Source organism: Acanthisitta chloris, unplaced genomic scaffold (assembly GCF_000695815.1).
Source record: "Acanthisitta chloris isolate BGI_N310 unplaced genomic scaffold, ASM69581v1 scaffold13592, whole genome shotgun sequence".
Taxonomy (NCBI): Eukaryota; Metazoa; Chordata; class Aves; order Passeriformes; family Acanthisittidae; genus Acanthisitta; species Acanthisitta chloris.
The window spans coordinates 56,573-82,648 of NW_008662254.1; the positions used below are offsets into that span (position 1 = coordinate 56,573).

The 26,076-nt window shown below is 42.2% G+C and overlaps 1 protein-coding gene across 1 annotated transcript in view; it reads right to left on the bottom strand.

Moving 5' to 3' along the window:
* THBS4 (thrombospondin 4) overlaps positions 1-25,540 on the bottom strand; it is a 37,342-nt gene extending 11,802 nt beyond the window's left edge. Inside the window, 13 exon segments of the mRNA XM_009070538.1 lie at positions 614-773; positions 2,245-2,352; positions 2,586-2,690; positions 4,038-4,190; positions 7,697-7,774; positions 8,347-8,484; positions 11,663-11,835; positions 13,131-13,182; positions 13,775-13,857; positions 19,402-19,507; positions 20,583-20,830; positions 24,885-25,088; positions 25,486-25,540. Of these exon segments, the coding sequence (XP_009068786.1) occupies positions 614-773; positions 2,245-2,352; positions 2,586-2,690; positions 4,038-4,190; positions 7,697-7,774; positions 8,347-8,484; positions 11,663-11,835; positions 13,131-13,182; positions 13,775-13,857; positions 19,402-19,507; positions 20,583-20,830; positions 24,885-25,088; positions 25,486-25,540 (1,663 nt within the window).
* Positions 25,541-26,076: the final 536 nt, after the last annotated feature.

The following is a 26,076-nucleotide window of genomic DNA, read 5'->3' on the forward strand; positions in this document are numbered from 1 at the left end:
CCATCCCTGGAGGTTTTCAAGATGAGACTGGATGTGGCACTTAGTGCCATGGTCTAGTAACCACGGTAGGGTTGGACTTGATGATCTTGGAGGTCTTTTCCAACCTGGTTGATTCTGTGATTCTATGATTCATTAAAGAACATCTTTCCAACCCATCACACATAGTTCATTAATTACACACAATTAATTCTATCCTGTTCCTGTTTCACAGCTTACAGGATAGGACATTTCATCTTTGTTATCACATTTGAAGGGTTGTGATTTTTTTCACTTCTTTCAAGCCTCCTGATGTAATGAAAATAATGTTATGTAGCTTCTGGGCATGTGGGACTGGCAGCAACTTTGTGCTCTGGGACACATTTGTACCTTAAAGGAAATACTGAGTGACCAATAACCTTAACTTATACATGAAACATGGCTTGGTTTACCTGTTACAGTGCTCAGTGCTCCCAATGGAGGCTAGAAGATAGAGATTGACTAAAATAAAAGGATTCCGAACAAAGGTTTCAGGAAGAAAGTGTTACAGCTAGTGACAGGAAATCTGCTAACACACAGCACACTCTGGGCAAGTTTGAGTAACATCACAGAAACTGCAAGTCAAAAAATCACCAACCATCTCCATCCATGTCATCATCACAAGTATCTCCTTTCCCATCACCATCTGTGTCCCTCTGGTCATTGTTCAGGATGTTGCGGCAGTTGTCACAAGCATCTCCAAAGATATCTTGGTCACTGTTTCTCTGGTTCACATTGGGAACCAAGACACAGTTATCCTGCAAGAGACACAGTATCAGACATGAGCCAGGCCATGAATCTTTAATTTCTACTTTAGAGGATTTATGTAACACTTCTGTGCATTTCTACTTTCACAGAAAATTATTACTGTGAGTAGTGTGACATTTTATGTGAGTTATTAGCTCTGGATCAGATTCCACCTGCTCCCTAGAAGCTCTGCTTTGACCCGCACTGTGAGAATCCTAACCTTAAGCACCCACAACCATAAAGCCTTATTTATATCTTTGACTTCTCTCATTTTAGATGCATCCATGGTGAGGAACCTGTTTTGGTCCCCTGGCTTTCTTTCTGGTCCCTCTCAAAAGCCACACTTTAGAGACAGAAAAGGTCTGCAGGCTCTCTCTGTGAAAGGCCATTGCCCCCTTCTGGTACAGACTCAAACTAAAGCTGAAAGACTCAGGAAAGCAGAACATTTTGATGGTACAAGGCAAAAAGGTACAAGTCTCTGTTTGGTTTTTTTTTGTGGGGCGTTTTGTTGCTTCTGTGGGTTTTCTTTGTCAACAAGGCTGCTATTGACTCTCAGAGTCCATGGAGAAAACTTTGTTTTAAAGTGGTGTAAAATTTCTACTCCCATCTAGCACACCCATGACCTCATCCTCTTGCACATACAGAGGAAAGCTTAGCAACATTATAGAAGTTTTTTGATTCTAAAGGTTCTGAACCTGCAAATAGATTTACAGTTGAAGAAGCATTTAACATTTTTCCTTACAGAACATTAATAAAATCAGTTCATTTAAGATAACACAATTTAGGGCAGGTCTGTGGCAAAACAGCGTGAGACAGACCTTCTGTGACTGCTAGTCTGCCCTAACTCCACATGGACATTTGCACTCTGAATACAGTATTCTTGCTGGTTTTCCTTCAAAGTGCATTAAGCAGTACCACTAAGGATCTAAATGTCGGCTTGTAAGAACACAGGGTGAACACAAAAGAGCTTTTTCTATGTAGATACGTCTTCTGATATATTCTGCAGTAGTGTACCACATGGGAACATCTTCTGCTTTAAGGACACGATTTCAAAGCTTTTTCAAATTATTAGCAAAATACCCATTAATTTATGTGGATTTTGGTTCTTATGAAATGTGTAGTCAGGTCAACCTGCTCTTCATAAAGAATGATATTAATGCGAGTAATGTTCCTGAAGGCCATGCTATGGCAGAGTGTGACAGAAGGATGAAAGTTCTGCACACAAAAAGCTCTATAATTAAATGCCAAAAGATAATACTGAAGGATACACTGGTGGGATTTAAGGCTGGGTGCAAGAGGGTCTTGTAAGAGCAAGCACTATGTAAAAGAAAAAGATGGGATTTAGAGAGTTGCTGACAGTGATGGCTATGGAACAATCCCTGGCAAAGAGTAGTGAGTCAGATTTCACAATCACTGCCCACTGCAGTAATGGGAAATCCTTCTGTTTGCACAGACCCCTGCATCCTGATCTATACTCAGCACCTGGTCGTTGGGAATGCCATCTCCATCTGCATCTTCGTCACAGGCATCTCCAATCCCATCACCATCAGCATCTTCTTGTCCAGAGTTTGGGACAAATCTGCAATTGTCCTAGCCAAAAAAGGAGACAAGTCTGGTGTTATGCGTGAAAACTGGATGCCTTCATAATTTGAACAACTTTTTTTTCTATTATTCTTTTAATTAATTCATTCATCTAGTTGAATAGATTTTATGCAGAGGAATTCAATAACTTCAAAACAAGATGCATACTTCTAGTCATGTTTCTTCCAGTCTTCATCCCTTCATGCACTGAATTATTACAAGATAAATAAAGAATTTCTTACCTTTCTGCAGTTTTCAGCAGAGCATGCAAGTTCTTCATTAGGGTAGCCATCAATGTCAACATCTTTTCCACAAATATAACCATCACCAGCCCAGCCAATACCACACTGTCAATAAAAGACCATGGTAGTACTACCAAAAGGTTAATGAGTCACTGCAGACATATTCAAGAGGGAAAGCCCACAGCAATCTTGAAAACACTAGTATACAGAAGCCAAGGCCAGACACTGAAGTACAATGACGTACAGTTCAGCATCAGTCAATGTGGAAAGAAAATCTTTGTTTCATGCTCTCTGTATCTAGACATAACTAGAAAGACCTAAGACACGATGTCAGGTGGAATGTGTGCCTGCAAAGCCTAATGATTTCAGTGGGAGCTGTGGATTTCTTAGACACTTGCCAGGAAGTAATTTTGATTCCTCACCTGCAGATAAGAGTAAAAGAAAAGAGCGGACCTAGGCATCTAGCATCCCAGCAATGGGCCTATGGTTAGATGGCATGACTGTGTGTGTTCTTGAGATACTGAACACATCTGCAACTAGAGGAAGTTTTAAGACAAAACTGTGCTGGAACTTACTCTGTGTCTATCACCAAAGTGCATCTACACACATTTTTCTTCTAGCCAATTAACTTGGTACTGTTTCAAACCAATGCCTAATTTGTGTTGAACATGACATGCATAGAACTGCATGTCAAACTCTGGCTTCCCCTTAAAACAAGGACCTGCCTAACACAAATATCCAGGCATCTTTCCATTACAGCATGGACTTAAAATACCCTAGATTGCTCTTCTTTGAAACAGATGTACTTAAAAATGAGACCAAAGCAAGTGCCAACAAAAGCATGCACTGTAAACAAATTTAGGACACAGGATTAGCTTCTTTCATCCCCTTGCAAGCTGGAAAAACTAAGTAACATACTTCAGTCAGACTCTTATGATGGAAGTTCATGTGCCACTTGGTGCTGCTCTGCTCCCACAGCTGGTAAGCACAGTACAGCCTACCTGATCTAGAACCTATGATCTCACTTGGAAAAACACCATCTCTATTAGCCAGAAACTACAGGCAAGTTGGGTATGTAGAGAGGATCCCTACTCACAGCTATGTAGCTAAGCACTAGGGGAGGAATTTGTCCTTGTGGTGTCCTCTCTGGAGTGACACTTGACAGTCTTTTCTGAGAAGACTACAGAAAGTCTATAAAAGCCATTCCCAAAGATCTAATTACACAGACACAGTGAACATGATACATGAGCATGGCTGCTTTACAGACATGTGGAAAGAACAAAACAACTGCAAGATAGACTCAGACCACTTATTTTCATAGCTGGTTTGAGCCAGTGTGCCACAATCTGGTTAAAACACCCAACTGTACAAAATTACTAGAAAGACCTTCCCAGTTTCAGCCTAAAAAAGAGCTATTTTTCACAGTAAAGATACATGAATTTATTAACTCACAATACATGTCACCTCTCCTCTCCTCTCCTCAATACAACGGGCATGGATACTGCATGGATTGAGGGCTCGAGTCCTGCAGCTCCGCTCTGCCTGGCATCCCCTAGTTTGGTCTCCTGTATATCCTGCTTTGCACTGGCCACAGTGGTAAGACCCCTGTAAGAACAAAAAATTGCAAATCAGTCTTTTAACAGGACTTGTTTTTCCCTTTCAAAGCAAGCACAAAAGCAAGATTCATGTCACACTGCTCATGATGTGCATTCTTGGAAGCCTCTTGCACTGTGAACAAACAACATTTCCTGCATGAAACTGATGTTTGGCTCCCACAGTGCATCCTGGAAGACACACTCAATTCTTGCCTGTTTAGACCAATCTTTTGCTAGGTCAGAGAAAAGCTGTGTGGCAGCAAAAGCTTCTTCATGATGCCTTGTCCCTGCCAGTATCACTCTGAGCTACTTTCAGGTGGCTAAAACTGTGTAAAACTCCAAGCAGCACCCAGTTAATCAGGCTGGATGATCTTATTTCAGTGTAAATCAGACCCATTAATCTATCTAAACTCAACATGGCATAACTTTTAATCAAAGAGAGAGACAAGAAAGTTCATCATGTCTTTGCCCCATTTTACTTTTTTTTTTTTAAAATTTCAGTGTTTTTAAGCCAATTTGAGCTAGATCTTGCTCTTCAGAAAAGAATTCTGTAGTTGAAGACAGAGTCATCCTCATTTACACTGCAATAAGAACATCCATGTAACTTTTTGCAGTGCTTTATCTATATATTTTACATTTGTGACACTCTCTTGTGTAAACAAATACAAAGGAGCTAAGCCAAGGAATCTCATTGTATGCTCGGACAATCACTATATGAGATATAAACAGATAAAGGCTGATAAATGGGATCTTCTTTAGGCACCTGACATGTTTTTATATCTCTGTCTCACATAAATGTACATTTGTAACTTATGACATAAAAGTTAATTAAAAACAATCTTTTTACCTTATAGAGAATAATTATCTTTTGACATGTCAAGGAACTGAATCAGATCTCTGACAAACATGCATCTATCCCTTTGTGAAACTGAGCATACAACTTCACCTCTCAAGTACAAAGTCTGTTGGAGGAACTGTCAGGGCCATCCTAGTCCACTGTCATAGAGAGATATATTTACTACTCAGATGGGCATTATTTTTGTCCTCTATTCCTAACTTCATTCCAAATTTTAACTCTGTGCTGTCTGCATACTTTCAAGAGAAAGCTGCTAATAATGACTGTAGAGCAGAACAATCCCTGCAAATGGTATGGCCTATATAAAGCACACCAGCCCATGCACTTTATCCTAATGGACGCCAGAGCCGTGTCTTCTGGAGCCTGCTGAATTTGCTCACTAAATTCTGTCCTATATCAAGCCCTGGCATGCATAAAAATAGCCTTTAAGGCAGCATTTCCAGACCAAACTGTTTCTGAAGGAAGACAGTATTAGAAACCCCACACTGCTCTGTTTTGACAGATGGCAGGACACTTGGTGCCTGCCCTCTGCAGACAGGACCTGATGGTCTCCAAAAGGGCAGTAGTCATGTCTAGTCATACAGTGAGAGACAACATGTGACAGTAAATCTTCCAGGTATCAAAAACGAGAGATAAACACACTGAACAGTGAAAGCAGTCCTAATAAAACAAAGTGATTCACAAGGGAAGCACATCCCTCTGAACACTAATGGTAGCATCAATCATAGCTTCTTGCAGGAAAGACCACCTTCACACCAGACCTGAGGGAGATACTTTTAACACTTCTCTTGCTATGAAGAAAGCCTGTGGCACATGCAGGACAACCAGGGGATCAAGCCTAGCCACCATGGATTTGTGAAATGCAGGTCCTACTTGGCCAATCTGATCTCCTTCTATGACGGGATGACCTGTTTAGTGAATGAGGGAAAGGCCGTGGATGTGTCTACCTGGATTTTGTAAAGCCTTTGACACTGTTTCCCACAGAATTTGCCTAGACAACTGGCAGCCAATGGCTTGGACAGGTGCACTGTTCACTGGGTAAAAAACTAGCGGATGGCCTGGCCCAGAAAGTGGTGGTGAATGGAGTCACATCCAGCTGGGGCTAGTCACCAGTGCTGTTCCCCAGGGACCAGCAGTGGGGACAGTTCTGTTTAGCAAGTGACCTGGATGAGGGGATTGAGTGCACCCTCAGTCAGTCTGCAGATGACACCAAGCTGGGTGGGAGAGTTGATCTGCTGGAGGGCAGGTAGGCTCTGCAGAGATCTGCAAGCTGGATCAATGGGCCAAGGCTGATGGTACAAGACTCAACAGGGAGAAGTGCTGGGTCCTGCCCTTGGGTCACAACAAGCCCAGGGAGTGCTCCGGGCTGGAAGCAGAATGGAAAGCTGCCTGGCAGGAAAGGACCCGAGGGTGCTGGTTGAACAGCAGCTGAACGTGAATCATCAGTGTGTCTAGGTGGCCAAGAAGGCCAATGGCATCCTGGTTTCTATGAGAAATATTGTGGCCAGCAGGACTAGAGCAGTGATTGTCCCTCTGTACTTTGGCACTGGTGAGCCTGCAGCTTGAATCCTGTATTCAGTTTTGGGCCCCTCACTACAGGAAGGACATTGAGCTAGTGCAAGTCCAGAGAAGGGCAACAGAGCTGGTAATAGGTCTGGAGCACAGAGGAGCAGCTGAGGGAGGTGGAAGTTTTTAGCCTGGAGAAAAGGAGGCTCAGAGGAGACCATATAATTCTCTACAACTACCTGAAAGGACGTTGTAGACAGGTGGGGGTCAGTTTTTTCACCCAAATGACAAGAAGAAATGGCCTCAAGATGCACCAGGGAAGATTCAGATTGAATCTTCAGTAGGAAGAATTTCTTCACAGAAAGGATTGTCAGGCATTGGAACAGGATGCCCAGGGAAGCAGTGGAATCATCATCCTTTAACGTGTTCAGAAAAGGTGTGGATGTAGCAATTGGGGAAATTGTTTAGTAGTGGGCTTGGCAGTGTCAGGTTAACCATTGGACTTGATGATCTCAAGGGTCTTTTCTCTCCCCAATGATTCTAGGATTCTGTGATTCTAGGTCCAACTTGCACCATTAGCATTAAGATGGTTGTATGTTCCTTCTATTGGATTCATCTTTTAAACTACTTCTGCTATGCTTTCTCTCCTGGATCTAACATCTATGGGTATTAAAAGTGTTGTACCAATGGTGTCTCTCCTTGTTTCCATTTATTTAGAGTGATATATGGTACTGCATACATACCCTGATGATGAAGATGTTACTCCTATAAAGCAAACATCCAAGGGAACAGCTTGATGCAGCAGTTCCCAAATGGGAAGAGATGGAGGGAAGCAAAGGTCGAATCTTTCAAAGGAGGTTCCTTGTAATAACATACTCATAAACACACACAACTGGATGGTATGGAGAGAAGAGCTCCTGCTGTTCTTCAGGAAAAGTGATAAGGATGCAATTCACATAGATGTGTTAATGACAAATCAAGTATTGATCTTTTTATTATTAGCCAGGAAAAGAGGAAAGGATTCTTTGACTTAGATGAAGCCCAGTAACAAGTTCTGTTATCCAGCCCTTCAATGAGATCCATAAATCCAATTCTGGCCTCATGGAATTTTAAAACAATCAATTTTTAAAAGCCATAAATGAAAAGGTGCTTACCAAAGTGTTTATGCAATGGGAATTCGGAACGCAGAGTCCAAGTCCACCATTCTGACATTCATCAATATCTAAGCAGACCTAGCAGTAAATCAAATCAACATATAATAAAAACAATGTCAATGAGAGAGTCAAGTCTGAAGAACAGATTCTAAAGTTTAAGACTCTGAAAAGAGACACAGCCTCTCCTGAAACAGCTCTCAAAATGGCACAGACATACCGATAGGCTAAGTTTCCAAACCCTGAAGAGACACTGTGATACAGAAAATTTCAGCTCTAGGATATGCTCTGGTTCATCCACAAGAGCTTATACATAAACTGTGCTCCCCTTGTTGGGTGCTCCAGGAACATGCAATAAAGCTGACAGTAAAATATCTATCATACTCTTCCTAGTTCAAAGCCAGTTTAACAGATATCAACAGAGCTCCCTTTGATCAGAGATACTTATGATGACAATATGTTTTCTTGTCTCCATACCAGCCCAGAGTATTAGACTGTTAATTCTCCCATTAAAGCTAAGCAAACACAACTCAGATCTAACTGAAACACCCTGAGCTCTGCCTAACAGCACAAAGCAATTATGGAATGACTGAAAAAAAAATGCAATTCAAAACAGATGCACTGCTGACACAAAATCAGCAGCTACTGCTCACCTGCTTATTGTTCTTGGCATAACTGAGTCCTATCCCTTGCACAGTCTGTCCTGTGTACCCTGGAGGACAGGTCTCACATCGGAAGCCTGGAGCAGTGTTCACACATCTCACTCCAGGGAAACAAGGGTTGTAACGGCACTGCAAAGAAAAAAATGAACCCAGCACATGTTCGTGCTTCAGTAACATCCAGACTGTGACCATGTGCACAGACCTCTCATATCTGTGTGTCTTCTGTTCAGAGCTGGCTTACAGAGGAAACCGTCTCTGCAGATATTTCTGACCTCAGCAGGTCTTCAGCTATCTCTGTAATTTAAGTAACGTTTGCAATCTTCCTTACAGCCTGTGGTTGATGTCCTAAGCTCTCATCCTCAACCCTTCCACTGCCTGGGCAGGTTCAGCTCTCTTGGAGGATGAAAGCCCCCTGGAAGGGTCCAGACCACAGTATCAGGAAAACCACATAACTCCAACCCTCCAAACAGTCCTGTGGTTGTGTTTCATACACACAGAAGTGGCAGCAGCATTTTCCTTCATTTATATTTGGACAAATTTAATAGCCACAATGGAACCAAAACATGAGCCAGATAAGAAGAGATGAGTCAGTGGCACCCACATGTTTCTAGACCAGGGGCCCACAGACAACACTTGGCATTTCTCTCAAAATATCATATGCCCACAAAATCACCCCTGGCCTGAAGGCACCACTCACTTCATTGCCTCATGCAGAACGGAACATCTGTGTCCCATTTCACTGGCCTTGTGGGTGCCAGTTTGGGAACCACATCCCACATTGTTGCCTTTCCAACATCAACACTGGCTGCTAGGTAACATTTATAAGAGTACTGAAAACATCAACATGCCACCATGCTGCACAGGGCTCAAAGACAACAATAAACAAGAAACATGAGAGAGAAATATAAAAGAGCTTTAAAAATATGCCATTTTTCCACTTTCATTGCTAACAGAAAAACATCTGCAAGATGGAGGGAGAACAAACAAGACGATATCCACCTACATCAGACATACAACTTGTAACCAAACACACACACATACACACACACAGGGGCAAAAAAAAGCTATGTCTAATATCAAAGAGTGTTTGACAGAAAGATTTGTTAGAAGTATGTCCATAAGTAAGATAAGGAAAACGTAAAACCTAGGACAGACATTTTGTGCTCCTTATTTTGCTGTGGATTTCTTACTGTAGGCAGTAGAGGGCACCCATATTACACAGAAGGAGCAGAGCTGCAGCTCCCGAGATACCAGCACCAGCACACGAAAGTAATGTCTTCAAACTGGTAAGGAATTAGGGAACATACTGCAGAGATGCTAACAGCCTCAGAAAAGATGACAGCAGCTCTTAGTGAGGAAGATTCTAGATTTGCTTTTATCAGAGTTTGTACACGAAATTCTTTCTAAATGCCTGTAATTAGGAAGTACAGAAATAGTTCGTTCAGGAGAAAGATGCTCTCGCAGAACAGATTCCTAAAAAGCTTTAAAAAAAGAATTACTTTCCTTCATAGTCTCAGCTAACTCAGGAAAACAAGTAATATGACACATCCCCTCTAATTATACAATTCCAAATGACTGCCATTTATCACTTCTTTTTTTTTTTTTTTTTTTTTTTTTCCTCCCTGTGCAACTCTAAGTGAAAATCCAGCTGCTAAAATGGTATTTACTGATGAACAAAACAGCTCCAGGCCAGGTGGCATTTTCGTGACAGCATCCACATAAAGACCTCACATAAGAAAGACTTCATGACATCTATGACATCATTTGGGCAAAATTTCCTTTCTGTTTCCAATGTGAGATCCAGGTCTGTCATGTGGAGTGGTGACTGGAAGATGAAGGCACATCAATCTCCAGTGGCAGAGCCTGATTGCTCACAGAAAACCACATTAATATCAAGCCACCATGAACCAGTCTCAGTTTCTTTTCCCACCACAGCTGTAATGGGTAGAGTTGCTCCAACCCTGGAAATCCACACTGATGGGCTCCACCTAGCCTGGCTGGACTTCAGACTCTGGCAGGTGTGGACCTTGGTACAGATACATGCAGGACTTAAGATTTTCCTTGGCACTTCCACATTAAGGTTAACCTGCCTAGAGCTCCACTTGAGTTCTGATAAAGGTAAGTCCCTCACCATGGCTGTCTGTAGCATGAAACTCATATCACAGCTGTCTTGGTTTCAACACTTGCATCCACATTGCAGACCTTCACCCTCATTTTTTCTTTTGCAGAAGACAGTTCATGCCATGTAAGGCAAAACAAGAGACTACCTACAGTTCAGGAAACTGCCATACTCAACCCACTTTCTCACCCCAGTGCTTTGCACAGACAGATATAAGTTGGACACATCACATCTCCTCTCTGCTGATGGCCTATAGGAAGGAGTCAACCAAAAGAGCAGTCAAAGCACATGTCCTCTTGACTGGGAGGGAGAAAAAGAATTGCTTTTGCTGTTTTATGTCATTAAGAGAGGTAGTACTGTGTTATCCACAGGCACATTTTATGGTCCAATCCTTTTAGTTCCCAGTACCTACAGCATCCAAGTGCTTTTCCACAAAAATCACTGAAGTGTAATGGCAAAAATCATCACACAGGAAAACTGCAGTGAACCTGTAAGTGGTTTTGTTTGTGCTCTTAGTGTCACATTCTGATTAACACAGGTTTTATTTAATGGCTTATGATACTGTAGATTTATTAACTTAGTCCTCGATACAAGCAAGCTCTGAATTTCTAACATATAGCACAAGGAAAAAATAGATTTAAGTCAACATTATCATATTTCAACACAACCACAAAGAAGCAAAAGGAGCAATGACAATAAATGTTTATTTTCTTTCATAGACTTTTAAGGTAAGGCAGAAAACATGACTCCAGTTTGGGTTGAAGAAGACTTTGGTCTCCAAGGCTGGTTCAGGAGCACTACAGTTTAAACAAACAAAGCCCATATGGACAAGAAGAGCTTCTTCAACCTGTGACAGAAGCTACTGCATCTTCTTGTGGAATAGAAGCAACTATGTCAAAAGCTTGTTTTGGCTGGGTTTTGGTTTCGAGGCTTTTCCCAAACACTAAACTCCTCTTCTGACTTCTCAACTCACCAGAGTATTTCAAGTTTTCATACACATAACCTCCAAAAAATTGAAGCAGCAGCAAAATAGGGATATAGAAACAAATCAGAAGGAATTAATATTCACTGTGCAAGCAGTCAGCAAACGCTGAAGACAGCGAGTATCAGCAACACATCGATATGTATGAAACATCTCCTTTTTAAGCTTTTTTTTCTTTTTAAATTCAGTGAAAGTTACTATTTTACCTCATCAATATCTGAGCAGGTAACTCCATTTCCAGTGAGTCCTTCAGGGCAGGGGCCACACTGATATCCCTCTGCTGTCTCCACACACCTGACTCCCCTGAAGCAGGAGTTAACTTCACATTTGGGTTTACTACGCCTAGGAAGCTGAGTCGGAAAATTCACAGTTCCCAAACCTTTAATACAGAAAGAACAGTTTCAGTGATTGAAAGAAACATCCATCATGGCTCTGGGCCAGCAAAGGCTCTGAAGAAATCCCTAAGATGCTTCATGTCCCTGCACTGTGCTGGTACCAGCTGTGCTGTGGCTGGAGAGACTCCACCCTGGGCATGGCCCAGCAGTTTGCTATGTCCCAGCCAGGGGAAATTGAGGCTATTTTTTTTGGTCCACATGCTTCTCCTGGCTACACATGGGAGCTGTCCTGCTAGTCCCAGCACAGATCTGCTGCTGGCCAGCAAAGGGAACTCTGAAAACCTGTCACCTCAGATGGCCCAAGGGACTCATGTACAAGGGCACAAATACAAGGCATTTCTCTGGCTGATTCAGCAACACTACCACTTCATAAGAAAAACAGTGTTGTTGGTTTCACAACAGCATCTCTGACAGCCTACAAATAAGAATAAGAAGCAGCAAGTGGCAGCCCACAAACACAGAGCACATGCAATTACACTGGCTTAAGTGTACAGAGATCAGCCCAAGGTCTCCTGAGACTCTGGCAGATGCTGGACCTTGGTACAGATGCATGCAGGACTTAAGACTTTACCTTTGGCACTTCCACATAAAGGTTAACCTGCCTAGAGATCCACTTGAGTTTTGATGAGGATAACAGACTGGGAGAAGAAATCAACTAAAAGACCTGATGAGTTTAAGATGTTTTGTTGCACACAGTGAGGGAGTATATTGGTTTTTATACTGACTGCACAGCTGTCCTGACTGTCCGTTGTGCAGGAGTGCCATGCAGGGGCATTTGGAAAAGTATTTATTTCTTTTATTTATAGAAAAGATTGAGACCACCTTTTGGGTCTTCCTGCTGTTAACCAGTGACTGCCTACTCAGAATAAGACCAATTTCAGGTGGGCTGCATAGGATCTTCCTCAGACTGACAATACCAGTTAGAGCAGAACATGATTCCTCCCTTGTCCTTCTACTAAGATAGTTGATGAGATGCCTGGCAGACAGTCTCCCTCCCCAGGAACAGGTGGCACAGCTTTAAGGCAGAGCAAGAACTAACAGTACAGGCTGAGTGGTACTGCTTTGGGCATTTTATCCCCCAATAGAAGACTGTCACGTCAACAGGAGCTTTTTCTCTAATGAAAATCTATTTTAAATTTGTATCTAATACATCTAGAACTTTGGTCACGGTGGTTTTCTTCTTAGAAACCACATAAAGCTGATGCAATCAATACTAGTTTTAAAACAACTACACAGCAAATATCTCATCTGGATTACAAGCAGTAACAGGAACACTTACCACAAGCTTGGCATTCAGCTATGGTATTTCTCAGAAAAGTTGTTTCTTTGACCTTGAGAATATAGAAAATAAACATTATTTAGGTACAGGAAGTTCCAGTTTGCACCTGGCTGTGAGATCCTTTATTATTTTTCCCCAGGATGCCACTCAAACCATACAACATAGGTAATCTGTCTTGACTGAGATGCTCTCTGTAGTCCATAAAACTAAGGATAGTGATAATGGCTGTACTTCAGTTCAGCTTTCATCAACAGAAGCTTTAAGAATTACATATTTAACCACAGGCATGTGCTAACAGCAATTCCAGTTCTGACACCCACCAGCAAGTGAAATAAATGCAATTTCAGTCTCGTGCAACAGACCTACCACTATCTAACAGTGGGCCAGGACAGCTAGTACAGTTCCCCACCACTTCAGACACTAAATTTTCTGGATCTGAATAAGCAAGTCCCCTATCATCCCACACAAAGATCCTCCAGAGCAAGCACAGGGTGCAAGGACCTATACAGTTATTACTTTTCTATTTCATCATGCCTCAAAGGCAATGAACTCTGTGCAGGAGTTTACTGCTTACATGAATTCTGCACTGACTCTATCAAAGGGGCAAGTGTGCGATATTTCACAGTGCAGCCCTTATACAGTACCTGTTGTCTGAGAAGGTCTTTCACATCTCCCAGTATTTGGTTCATCTGCAGCATTTGACCCATCAGCTGCCTATTAAAATCACCTGCAGGGAAACAGCAATGAAAAAGAATACACAGCATAACTTTCCTTCATTTGCCATGGTAATTTCTGAGATGCAAGACCGAAACCGCATGAAGTGCCAAGGAGGGCAGACATTACTGTTACTTAAGCCCTGTATGAATCACCACAGCAAACACGGTATTTATGTTGAATCTTTATAGTGTGATTTGCATGAACTCAATGTTTTTCTGGACTGCACTCCATGTATACCACAGAAATCAGCAAAGCATAAACCTCACCACAGAGAGAAACACAAGATCATGACTTTTCCAGCATTATTTCAGTGTCAAGGGCAGAGATGGCCAAGCAGAGAAGGGGCTGGGAGAGAAGACAGGAAAGGAAGAAAGGCAAATGAGAAGAAGGGCAGAGACAGGAGGAGCCAGGCAGAGAAAGAGGAAGAAAAGCAAAGGAGAAATGCAGAAAAGAAGGGTGGAGGAGGAGGAAAGGCAAAGGAGAAAGGCAGAGACTAGCAAACAGTCAGAGATGGACAGAGACACAGAGGCAGAGAAGGGACAGAGACACAGAGGCGGAGAAGGGACAGAGACACAGAGGCGGAGAAGGGACAGAGAAGGGGAGGTCAGGGGAGAGCAGGTTGAAGAAGGTGAAGAAGCAGAGAAAACAGCAGAAAAGGGCTTTCTGGTAATAAGAGAGAGTCATAAGGGCTCTCTAGCAATAATGCCACCAATGTTAATGATTTCCTCCAGGCCTGAGACCAGCAAACTTAAGTGAAACCTCAGGATTTCAAGACTGGGTTTTTGCGATAACCTATCTGAGGCAGGAGGGCAAGGCCGGGCATGAAGTACATGTGCACACAATGGGAAGACACCCTGTGTACGTGCATTCCATGTCACCACAACTGATTCACATACATTTTTCAAAGTGAAGTGACCCAGCCTTCTGAGCAAGTGAAGCTCTGACCACATATCAACAGCAGCTGCTCTGACCAAACAGTGCTTTTAGTAACTGAGAGAGTCACTTTGGCATCCAAAAGGCAGCTCACCACACAAGTTTCATGGCTGCATTTGCTTCTGCAGGGTGCAGAGTTTGTATGGACTCACAAAACTCATCACACTGTGAACTCACACCAAAACCAGTTCTCAGTACAAGCAACAAAGTAAAGATCACTCAGACAAGACCAAAAGTTATGCATGCAATGAACCACAGGGAAGGACCAGACCCAACCCAAGATCTTCACTCTAATCTGGTAAAGGAAGCATTGCTTTTGAGCCAGTGACAGAGGAGAAGCACAGAGCAAGTTTAGCACAGTAGCTTGTAGCTCCTTCTGTTTGTAGCTCACTTCTGAGTTTGTATATCTCTTGAGCAGATATTTGTTTACTTCTCCAAGTCTGTATTTAAAAACAAACTTCACAAATATATGCTCTTTTACAGTCTAGGCAGGCAGGATATTTTGATATTATGCCCAATAGCTTCAGGGAGGTTTTATTCACATGTTATTTTTGTGAGTACTGAAAGCTTATATGAAAAATGCTTCTCTTAATGTTTACCTCATTCCTTTGTACTTCAAAGCATATCTAACTGTTTCCAAACATTCTAGTGGGAACCGGCCAACTCCCCATATACTACGTTTTCTTCAATTCAGATTTTCTCACCAAAACACTGAACAAGTTTAAAGATTGGGAATCACCTGTTTCAGAACCTGCCTCTGTTCTAGTCCCACCCTTGCCTTATTTTTATTTGGAGGGCAGTGGCAGGGCATAACAACAGAGGTATTTTAGAACCCTATAGTAGAACCTGGCACACAGGCTGTCAGGCCAGATGCTGGGGTCTGTTCTTGTTTTTCTTGTTTTTTATTAAACAAAAGACTGGTTTAGGCATTATTGATTGAGATCTGCAAAAAATATCAAGATTTCAGATGCTGTTTGTTGGCTAGCATCTAAATCAAAACCAGATCTATTCTGTTAGTGAAGTTTTGCAGACTGCTGAACATTAAGGTGGACTCAATGGGTTATACTGCCATGAACTACATGTCCTGTTTGAAAATGTAGACAGCAGAGCAGAAACAGATGAATACCCTAGTTGTTGGGCTTTTTTCTCTTCCATTTAAAACCAATTCCTACAGTAGGCCCCACCTGCAGCAGAACGACCAGTGATCAGGGGTAAGAACTCAGAGAAGCCTTGAAAGGAGCTGTCAGTCTACAAGGGTGGCTTTTTCCAGAAACAAGCAGGGTAAGAAAAAGTACCAGCCTGAAGCTATACAGTTATCTAGTCCTACCATGTAGTGTCTCTCATCCATGCCTCACCTACTAAGGCAACTTCCTGGTTCAGCTAGTCCCTAGCTCTATACTCTGAGTCAGTAACAATATGAATAACAGAATAGCTTTTAAGTTCAGAAGACAGCTCTGTAGTATTGCTGTCCAGCAGGGAACTGAAGTCCCTTAACATACCTATTCTCTGTAAGATTAAATGTCCCTGTCATGTCAAGGAGCTATTCTGTCTCCTCTTGTCAGGACCTTGCAGTATACAATTATATTGGTTGGAAAAGACGTTTAAAGATCATCCAGTCCAACCTCCTTGCCATGGCAGGAAAATATTTCACTAGACCAGGTTGCTTAAAGCTCCATTCAACTTGGCCTTCAACACCTCCTCATGGGGCATCCACAGCTTCTCTGGGCAACCTGTTCAAGCACAGGGCCTTGGATTTAGAGCAGGCAGCCAGCTCCATTGTGCAGCTAATTGGCCCAGACAGGGCAAATGCGCAAACATTAGCTTGTGTACCTGCAGGCCACCATAAAACACCTCATAGATATCTCTTCCAGCTCTCCTGGGAGCAATACTGGCTCAAGCAACACACTTGGCCCCCATCTGGCAAAGTCAGAGTCCTGAAGTTTCATTCAAGGAGAATGACATTCATAGAATATCCTGCGTTGGGAGGGACCCACAAGGATCTTCAGGTCCAACTCCTGGCCCTGCAGAAGACAACCCCAAGAATCACACCATGTGTCCGAGTGCATTGTCAAACTTCTTGAACTCTGGAAGATTGTGGTGACTTGGCCAGAGATACAGCCATGATTAAAGAAAGTACGGATGATAGATGACAAGAGAACAGTTCCCTGTCAGCCTATAATCCTCCACCAAAGAAGCTGTACATACAAGTTGCATGTGGAATTATGAAGAGGCAAGTTCAAAGTAAACAGAAGGAGCTATTGCCTCGAACATGTCTGCTTGCCAGGAGACATTCTTGATCATGAATTCAAAACTAACATTCAGATTCATGGCAGAAAACATATATTGAGTACAAAACACACAGACTTCACTTCTGAGTCGAGAACTCTTAATACAATGAACTGTTGGAGAACAGGGAAGCATTTGGGGAAAACTACACTAAAACTCCACTCCCTTATACTCTTGCCCTTCGGTCTGTATTGACATACTGTCTCTGATAGCACCTAGGTTAAAAGAACCTTAGGTCTAGAGCAACAAATGCTATTTATTTTACACTGTGTGAGGTTCAGGTACCTTACATGAGCTAGATAACCTTCAGAGATCCTTTGTGAACTGAATGCAGCATACTAATCTCATCTACCAAACCCAGTGCCTCTTGCACTGCATTTTCCTACCCAAACAGGAAGATTCCAATGAACATGTTCAACCTGTGTCTGATCATCGTATTCTCTTCCGCACTGTGCCTCAGCCTCACAGACTGCACATGGAGGGAATGCTGCTGCCAAAGCAGTAAGAAATAACCAGGCTGACAGTCAAAGCCACATACAGTTCCTCAGGTCCAAAGCACTCCCAAAGATTTTCCAATTAATATGAAAACACATGCTTTTACCAAGATACATAGGTCTCACAGCTCTATACAGCTAAACATTTGCATTCCATCTTTTCCTGGCTGAAGGCAAAACTGTGGTTTTCTGATATATTACTCCCATAAAAGGGCATCATGAAGCACACACAAAGTGCAAGGCAGCTGAGTTAATATTGCTGTTGGAACATTTGCACCTTTTCCTTTGGCAGATTTGACTATGTAGACTTTGAATATATTCCTGTGAGTTGTTTATTATTATTATTATTATTAATGATACTAAATCCACTTGAAGGTTATAAGCAACCGAATCTGACAGGCTAAGCCAGGTGGAGGCAGCCAGAGAGAGACAGTATGTCTGTATTACTACTGTTTGCATAATTGATTAGTGAGTAAAAAGTTACAAATGATAGAGCTGCAAGTCTCATCTGGAACCTCACTCACAGAGCTAGAAGTTTTTGCAGAAGGCAACACTGAATTACCCTTCCCTTCTACATTAAAATACCTGTTGACTTAGTGAAAAAGACCTTTGAGGATAAAACTCCCTATTTGCCTAAGTGTTTATATGTTAAGAAGCAAGAAAATACAAGTATGTGCAACTAAGGATTTACACAGCTGAAAGGTAAACCAGATTCAGTTATCACTGCACACCACTGATGCCAACATTCATGTGAGGCACCCAAGATGCTCCCATATAAAAGTTCTGAATCTTGTCTCTAATCTTATTGAAAGTGACAATGCTGCAGGGTTGGGTTTGGCAAGGGAGGTGGGAAAGGGTGTGAGAGAGAGAACTTCTCATGGATTCTATTTCAAACCTTGAGCTCAGTTTTTTCCCCCATGATTGTCACATACTGCACTCGCAGCATGAACCTGCCCTTCTCTCTCACACCTGCAGCAGAAAGGCAGATGGACTAGGAAGGGTGACAGATGGGGCAGCCTAGCCCAGGTGTGCTATGTCCAGAGGTCAGGAAGTGTCCTCACTTAAAACAGGGGATTGCAACCAGCCCCTGGGGACCTGCAGGAATCCCAGTAGCCTCAGCTCCTTCCTTTTCTCCCTGTTCCCAGCTTACTCTCCACAATGCTCAGCACAGAGATGGAACTGGTTTTATATGAGATGTCCACTCCGACAGGTGACAAAAGCCTTGGCTAGCTTGTGGCAGGGCTAGTGGCTGCCTTGCAATGGCTTTTCTCATCTGGACCTACAGGGTCTGCAGCCATGGCACGAACATGTTCTACAGTCTCCTGTGACCTTCTTCATACCTTGTTTTTCCCCTCCTGGGGACAGTCCAGTGTTTAAACAAAGATGAGTACTGGCCATGTGGATAAGTACATGGATAGGTCTTGCTACTCCATCCATCTACCTGTTTTCATAAAGCCTGAAGCAGTGTGCCACATTTAGGACTACTTTCTGCCTGCAATTGTCTGCAATTTGAATACTCAAAACATTATTAAGCTGTTACAAACAGATCATCATCACAAGAAATTGCCTTCCAAATGAGGCTAAAAAGGCTCTTTTAATCATCACAGATTTCTCCTTCACTAAGACAACAATTCGTTGCTTTACCACCAGAAGCAGCAACTGTTTCTCTCCAAACTGAGCTGTTTCTAAAACATTCACAGGAAATTATCATGACTGTAATTCAGTCAAACAATTGTTATTACTTGTCTGTAGAGCTTCTCCACATTTGTAACATTCATCACATTATCCTCCTTGCATTGGTATCATAAGGAATAATTCGAACTCCTGGGTTCAGGCCTTACCAGTGTACTGAGGAACAGCCTCAATTTGTTGAAGAAAACAATCCTGCAAGCTCCCCACTTCAGCAAGGGTTCCTCCAGCTACCAGCTTCAGCTCATCTAGTGTATCCTGGGCTCACAAGGAAAACAGAACTCATAATTGTGGTACAACAATGGAAAAACATGAAACATCAAAGTAATTTCATTTTTATTTCAGAGAGGTTGTCCTTCTCCTACACATGCAGGGCTTCTAGACCACTCCCTTCAGGACCACCCATCACCATCTGAACTGTAATAAAATCCTTAATCTTTGCCCTGCAGATTTTCACATAGCTGTGGTTTTGTTTTGAACTCTGTTTTTCTACTGTTCCAACTCATATGATCCCACATACTAGGAAGTTCATGTACTTTTTGTCTGTGGCTTATGGGGTTTGTTTTAAGTGAATCCAAAGCAGTGTTCTGTCCTTTCCTCTCAAACAGGTATACATTCCTGTCAGAAACGTGGGCACCTCAGTGATTCTCCATACAAACAGGCTCATTTTCAAGCCTGACATGAAACAAAGTAACCTTGGAGACAGAATGTCTTTGCACCTTCTAAAGCATATTTTGGATTAATGATGATGGAAGATGCTGTGGTAGACACTGCTTATCTCAGACTGCTGATAGGGAGATGACTGGAACCTGTGCCATGCCCTGATTGGCACACAGAGGAGGGAAAGCTCTTGTAGTCAAACAGATGAGGGCTGCACTCTGGCTCCACAAGAGTCTCCCCTTTCTTTCGTCTTCTTTAGCCCCTGTAGCTTATCATGAAGAGGAAAGCCATGTACAGAGACAAGCATTGCTCATGTTGAACAGCTGTAAGAAGCTGATGAAGACCTGCCCTTGATGCACCAGCTAAGTCCTAGCAAAAAGTCAGTCCTCAAAAAACACCTAGATTGAAGTGAAGGAGGCAGTAAATTTTTATTTTAAATTTAAAAACTTTGTGTTTAAAACAAACAGTGTCATTATTATGGGATTAATGTAAACTAAGATTTCACCTCCTCCATAGGGAACTTACGGTCACATTTATTTCACAATGTAATACTCCAGTATTATTGAAGCACCATTGCACAGAGCTTGGCTGCTGTGAGGGCTGAATTCACGGATCCAGAGGATCACTGCAGAACCCTCTAAGTGCTCAGCCTGTTCCCAGTCTTCCTGCTCACCTGTGGCTTCTCCTGGAACGTGCGCAACTCAACCACCACCGACTTCTGAGACAGCGCTGAAAATGCTTTTGGCAGGTCCTCAATGGCACCTACTTGGAGGCAGTCCAGATACAACTCTATTGTGCTCAATCCCTGCTGCAGGCCACTCAGCCACAAGATGACAGCATGGGGTTTCCCGTCAGCCAGCTGGATGTTGCTAAAGATCACGGAATTCAGCCTTCCATCATTCTTCAGATAGCGCAGCACCACTAGGACAAAATACACAGAAGGCCTGTCAGAGTAACCCAAGGCTGATCAAGAAAGATCCTGTGGAAATCTACAGTTGCTCTGGTATTTTTCCATGCCAGCTTTTATAAGAGCATTCCATGTGCAGGGATAATGGTAAAAATAAATGAGACACTGACTCTCAGGGCAGCACTGCCAGGACTGTTGTATCACTCTCAGTATTACTGCCTGCACAGTGTTTTCCACTGCTTTGTCCAGGCCTCTCTAAGTGGCTTAACCAATGCCACTTTACAGGGCATAACGTGCTAAAATACAAGTGGCAAAGTTACAGGGTGTAGCAGTCACGCTGCAGCGAGCACTTTGGCATGTACATATCTGATAGACCTAGAAATACTCTGCAGCAGAAATGCACAACTAGAAAATACCAGTTTCAGTCATGCATTCTGCATTCAGTGAAACCATCTGACAATGCATCCAAATGCACCATTAAAGAAACCAAAGGAAGCATGATTCCAAGCCAAAAACCTGCACTTCTCTGTAATAAATAGTAACAAACTATAATGCAGAAAAGGCATATTCCACCCCTAAAGATGATGAAGCATCCTCTCAACTCCTTTTAAAAGCATTCATGAATGACCTAGCTGATAAAAATTTTATGAAGTAAAATGCACCCTCAAAAAACACAAGAGCAGACAACAAATACTTGCTGCGTAATATTGAAAAAATATCTCTTTCCTAAGGAAATTGGATCAGTAAGCCAGGATCTGCAAGCTAAATCTCTCAGACCAGCTAGCTAGTTCTCTCCACAAAACCTCTCCCTGGCTCTCCAACTGCATATCTGCAGAAGCAATGAGCTGAGTGCATTCAGACAGTGCATAACTGCCCCACAACATGACAGCCTTTGTTTCAAACACCCCATTGACCACCAGCCTGCACGTCCCTGATTTCCTGATGATAACATTTGCTATGCATTGAAGGGGACAAGCTGCACAGAAGGCAGGCACTTAAACGTGCCAGCTCTTGTGAACATCTGTTTGAAGTTCACAGAGTGAACTACTGCTGTTGCAGTAAAAGTGAGAGCTCAGAAATTATCAGACCTACATTAACATTAGGTCAGCTTAAAATTGTGGATATAGTAGAGGGAAAAGTTCTTATTAGCTTCATAGCTAATAACACCTACTTACTGAAACCATCCAATTTCTGTTCATTTGACAGATTACCTTCCCATCTCCTCACTACTAATGTATTTGCTTTGACTCTTGGTATCTTTGCTTGTCGCTGACCTTCTGAGTTACTGTGTACGTGCTCCCTACAATTCTTCTAATTGCTCAGTCTAATGATCAAAAATAAATCCATATTTATACCAGCATGAATGGGGAATGGTATGTCTCCATCTTTAAAGTCTACACTAGAGCTAGAGCCTCAGCAGCTGCGATCAATATCAGGGATGTTTTTACTGCTGTCTATGTCAAAACACTGCCAGAGCTGAGATTTCCGCAAAGGCGCATGAGGTCACCAGTAACTTGCTAAAAGGTAGCAAAACCAAAGATCTGGCAGGACAGAGCACATTGCAGGCATTTTATTTATGTGAATATTATGCACTCCTGGCCATATGAAAGCAAGGTCTTTGGACCTGGGCCCTGCATTCAGAGGGACCAAACATAACAGCAACCTAGAGAAAGAAAGAGGAGATGGAGGCATGGTCCAGAACAGACCTTGCCAGAATAGTTTCAGGACAAGAAACAATCAGGCTTGGAAGAAGGATCAAGTATTTTTCCCTCAGCCAAAGCCAAATATCCATCTGGAAAACTAGAGTAGGCTTTTGAAGAGATATTTTATTGGATCACAGCCTCCGCCTCTGTAGGATTCAACTTATCCAAGCCCCCGAAGTATGTGTTTGCTGCTAGAATATTTTACAGACATTCATGACAGTGTCTCACCTGTACTGCTTAAGAAACAGATTTTCAATTAACTATCAATTCTGCCAGTAAATAGGAGCTCTTTCACAGAACTCTAAAATTACAGCACTTCTGTGCACTAACTGCTGTTCACTCCATGAAGGAATCATTCAAAAGGGATCAGAAACCCCTGGATGCTATTTGCCTCTGAAAAGCACATTGGTCTAACCAAAACAAGTTCAGTCATTACTCAGTAATTCAGACTCGTGCTTTTGAAAACATTTAGGCATTATAAACATGTTACTATCAGGTGTATCACATCAAAATCAGAACATGAGCCAACTGTTTGGAACATAGGTCTCAAATGTAGCTTTTTAAAGGATAACTAAGGCCTGCTTTGAGCACTTTAGATCAGATTTGGGTGCCTAAGTGGAAACACCATGCAGAGAAACTACTATGCACTTTCCATTCTTCTGAAGCTGTAGATATTCAGACCCCCTGCATTTTGCTGAGAAGCCAACACTGGCTCACCACTTAAGTGATGATGTCCAGTCTTGAGAGGATCCCACACCCTCAGCCCACATGACAATCTCCTGGATGAGGTTTAACTGACAGTATGAAGAAGCCATATGGGATCCTTAACACCTCTGGAGAAACCACAGGTGAAAATACTGCCTACTACTTGCCCACTGACATATGCCTTGAACAAGGTACTCTGAAGTAATGAGGAGGCAAAGAGATCCATGGAGCAGTCTTGCTGCAAAAAGGCTCCCTCTGTTTGGCCAGTCCTTTCCATCATATAGATTACAGATCCCCCATCTACTCAACACTGGTCACTGACAGGACAGGTTGCTTCATGCAGCCTATCTGTATGTCACTGTGGTGTCTGTCCTGTCATGGCACTGCTCAAACACCAACAGACTGAGGACAAATCCAAAAGAAATCACACGATCTTTTACCAGAAAGCCTCTTAAGTCTGTCAGGAGAACGTAAAGTATTATCAGTAACCATCAGATCATTAAAGCATATCAGTAACCAACACACAGATATTCTTGAAAATCAAAATGAGTTTGATATGTTCAAACTCCTATGTACATAGACATATTTACGTGCATACATATGCATTCCTACATATATGTACAACATTTACACAGACAATTGTGTGTGTGAGAGAGGGAGAGGGGGAGTATGTGCAGTCTATGATTTATTTAGCAACTAGATAAGTCAGTGTTAGGAGTTGTATGACACGGTGTGTTACCTAGCCCCAGTACACACACAGGTCTTATTCCTTGACTTCAGGAGGATTTTGGCAGACCTGATAAACCACCAATGTTTTATCTAGATCTAACTCATTCCCCTATATTTCCCAACCAAAAGGTGTGTTTCCCTATGTATAGGCTGAAATTTCTCAGCAGAGTTTCACAGCATATTGGACTCAGCTGCCCGATTACATTTGCAGCAGCAAATTATCATAGCAGTGGTGAAGTCAATGGGGCAACAATAATTCACACAATTAACATAATTACACAATTTTTCACTGAACCTTAAAATTGAAGATATCCTAGATCTGGTCTAGAGATCAAGGAAAACTCTCTCTTTCTAAAAATCTGCTGAAGTTCCCCCTCTGGCTCCTGATTAACTAATTCCAATGCACAGCAAACAAACACTTTAATTCACCCAAAAGATCCTGTAACTGTTAGGAATGTTTGCCTTGCACAGTCACATCTAACCTCCAAGGTCAGCAGAACAAGAACCTGCCTTTCGTATGCATGAGGCAGCATGTGCGTGTGTCTCTCACATTCCTGAGTAATAAGAACCAGGGATTGTCCCAAGGGGAAAAAGGAAAACAGAAAATGAAAAACAAAAAGTAAGCAAATTGACTCCTTTCTCCATACTCAAAGTTTTTTTTCCTCTTTTCTCAGCTCAAAGCAAGCACCACAGCAGAGCAGAGATAGCAGCTGATTGTCAGGTCAGCTTCCCCTGACCAGGAGAGAGCAGCATCAAGGAGATAAAGGGAAGAGAAGGGAACAGAATTAAGAGGGGATTTGAAAGGTGACAGCATGCAACAGGAATGACTCAAGCACAAAGGTTAATCACACAGTTGTCAACATCTATCTGTGACACTTCAATAACTATGGCTCCAACACTGCTTTTACCACACATATTCCAAACAACTCACCTTTACTCATCCGTCCCATTACCGTAAATTCAAAATACTTGCTGTTGTCAGCTGAGGAATACAGGCCAAATACAGTGGCTGTGCTTTTTGGCTGTAGTTTGAATGTTGAGAGCAAGTACACTTCATTCAATGTAGGATCCCCAAAAGCTTGTTGCAAGAAGTGTGGTACCACTCTCTTGTTGGAATATGGAAGAAGATCAAAAACTGGAAAAAAAAAATTTCAAATTTAAACAGCAGCTCATAGAATCACAGAATTAACTGAGTTGAAAAAGACCTCTGAGATTAAGTCCAACCTGTGACCTGACACCACCATGTCACTAAGTGCCATGCCCAATCTCTCCTTAAATACCTCCAGGGATGGTGACTCCACCACCTCCCTGGGCAGCACATTTCAGTGTCTAATCACCCTTTCTGTGAAGAAATTCCTTCCAATGTCCAACCTGAACCTCCCCTGGCACAGCTTGAGACTATGTCTCCTCTTGTCCCATCACTAGTTGCCTGGGCGAAGAGATACAATAATGACCAAAGAAGAATGTAGTCTGAAGCCACTCACTGGATACCGTACACTCTTCACTACTTTCCTATGGGTACTTCCACATACCTAAAATAATATGAACCCCAAAATTATCAATGTGAAGATCATCTGTAAAGATCATGTAGTCCAAACCCCTGGCACTGGTGATATCTTAAGCAACTTGGCCCAGTGAAAGATGTTCCTGCACATGGCAGGGGGTTTGGACTAGATGGACTTCAAAGGTTCCTGCCAGCTAAAACTATACTATGATTCTATCAAAATATCATCTAGGATTTGTTACAACTGACACTATTTTAGCAATTTTTTTTCCCCCAAAGGAATTGTTGGTAACTCACTAACACAGAAATATCTAGTCTTCAAACTGAGGTACTTGAATATTTTCAAGTAGGTGTTTAAAATTCTTCTCTTCTGAGGATGCACCTCAAGAGAAAGCTTTTAACCTATTTCTGCTTCCATAAATTCAGATGTTTGTGTTCACATTTCAATTAGACTAAGGACCCAGCACTAAGATTTTCAGGCACATTTCCAGTGTACTTATCCTTTGATGGCATTTGCAGGGCATCCATTAAAATGCTAAAAAGCCAAGTAAGCAACATGATGTTCACAACCTCCTTCTCACTTCACTGACTTTTCAGAAGATATATTATATAAATAAGA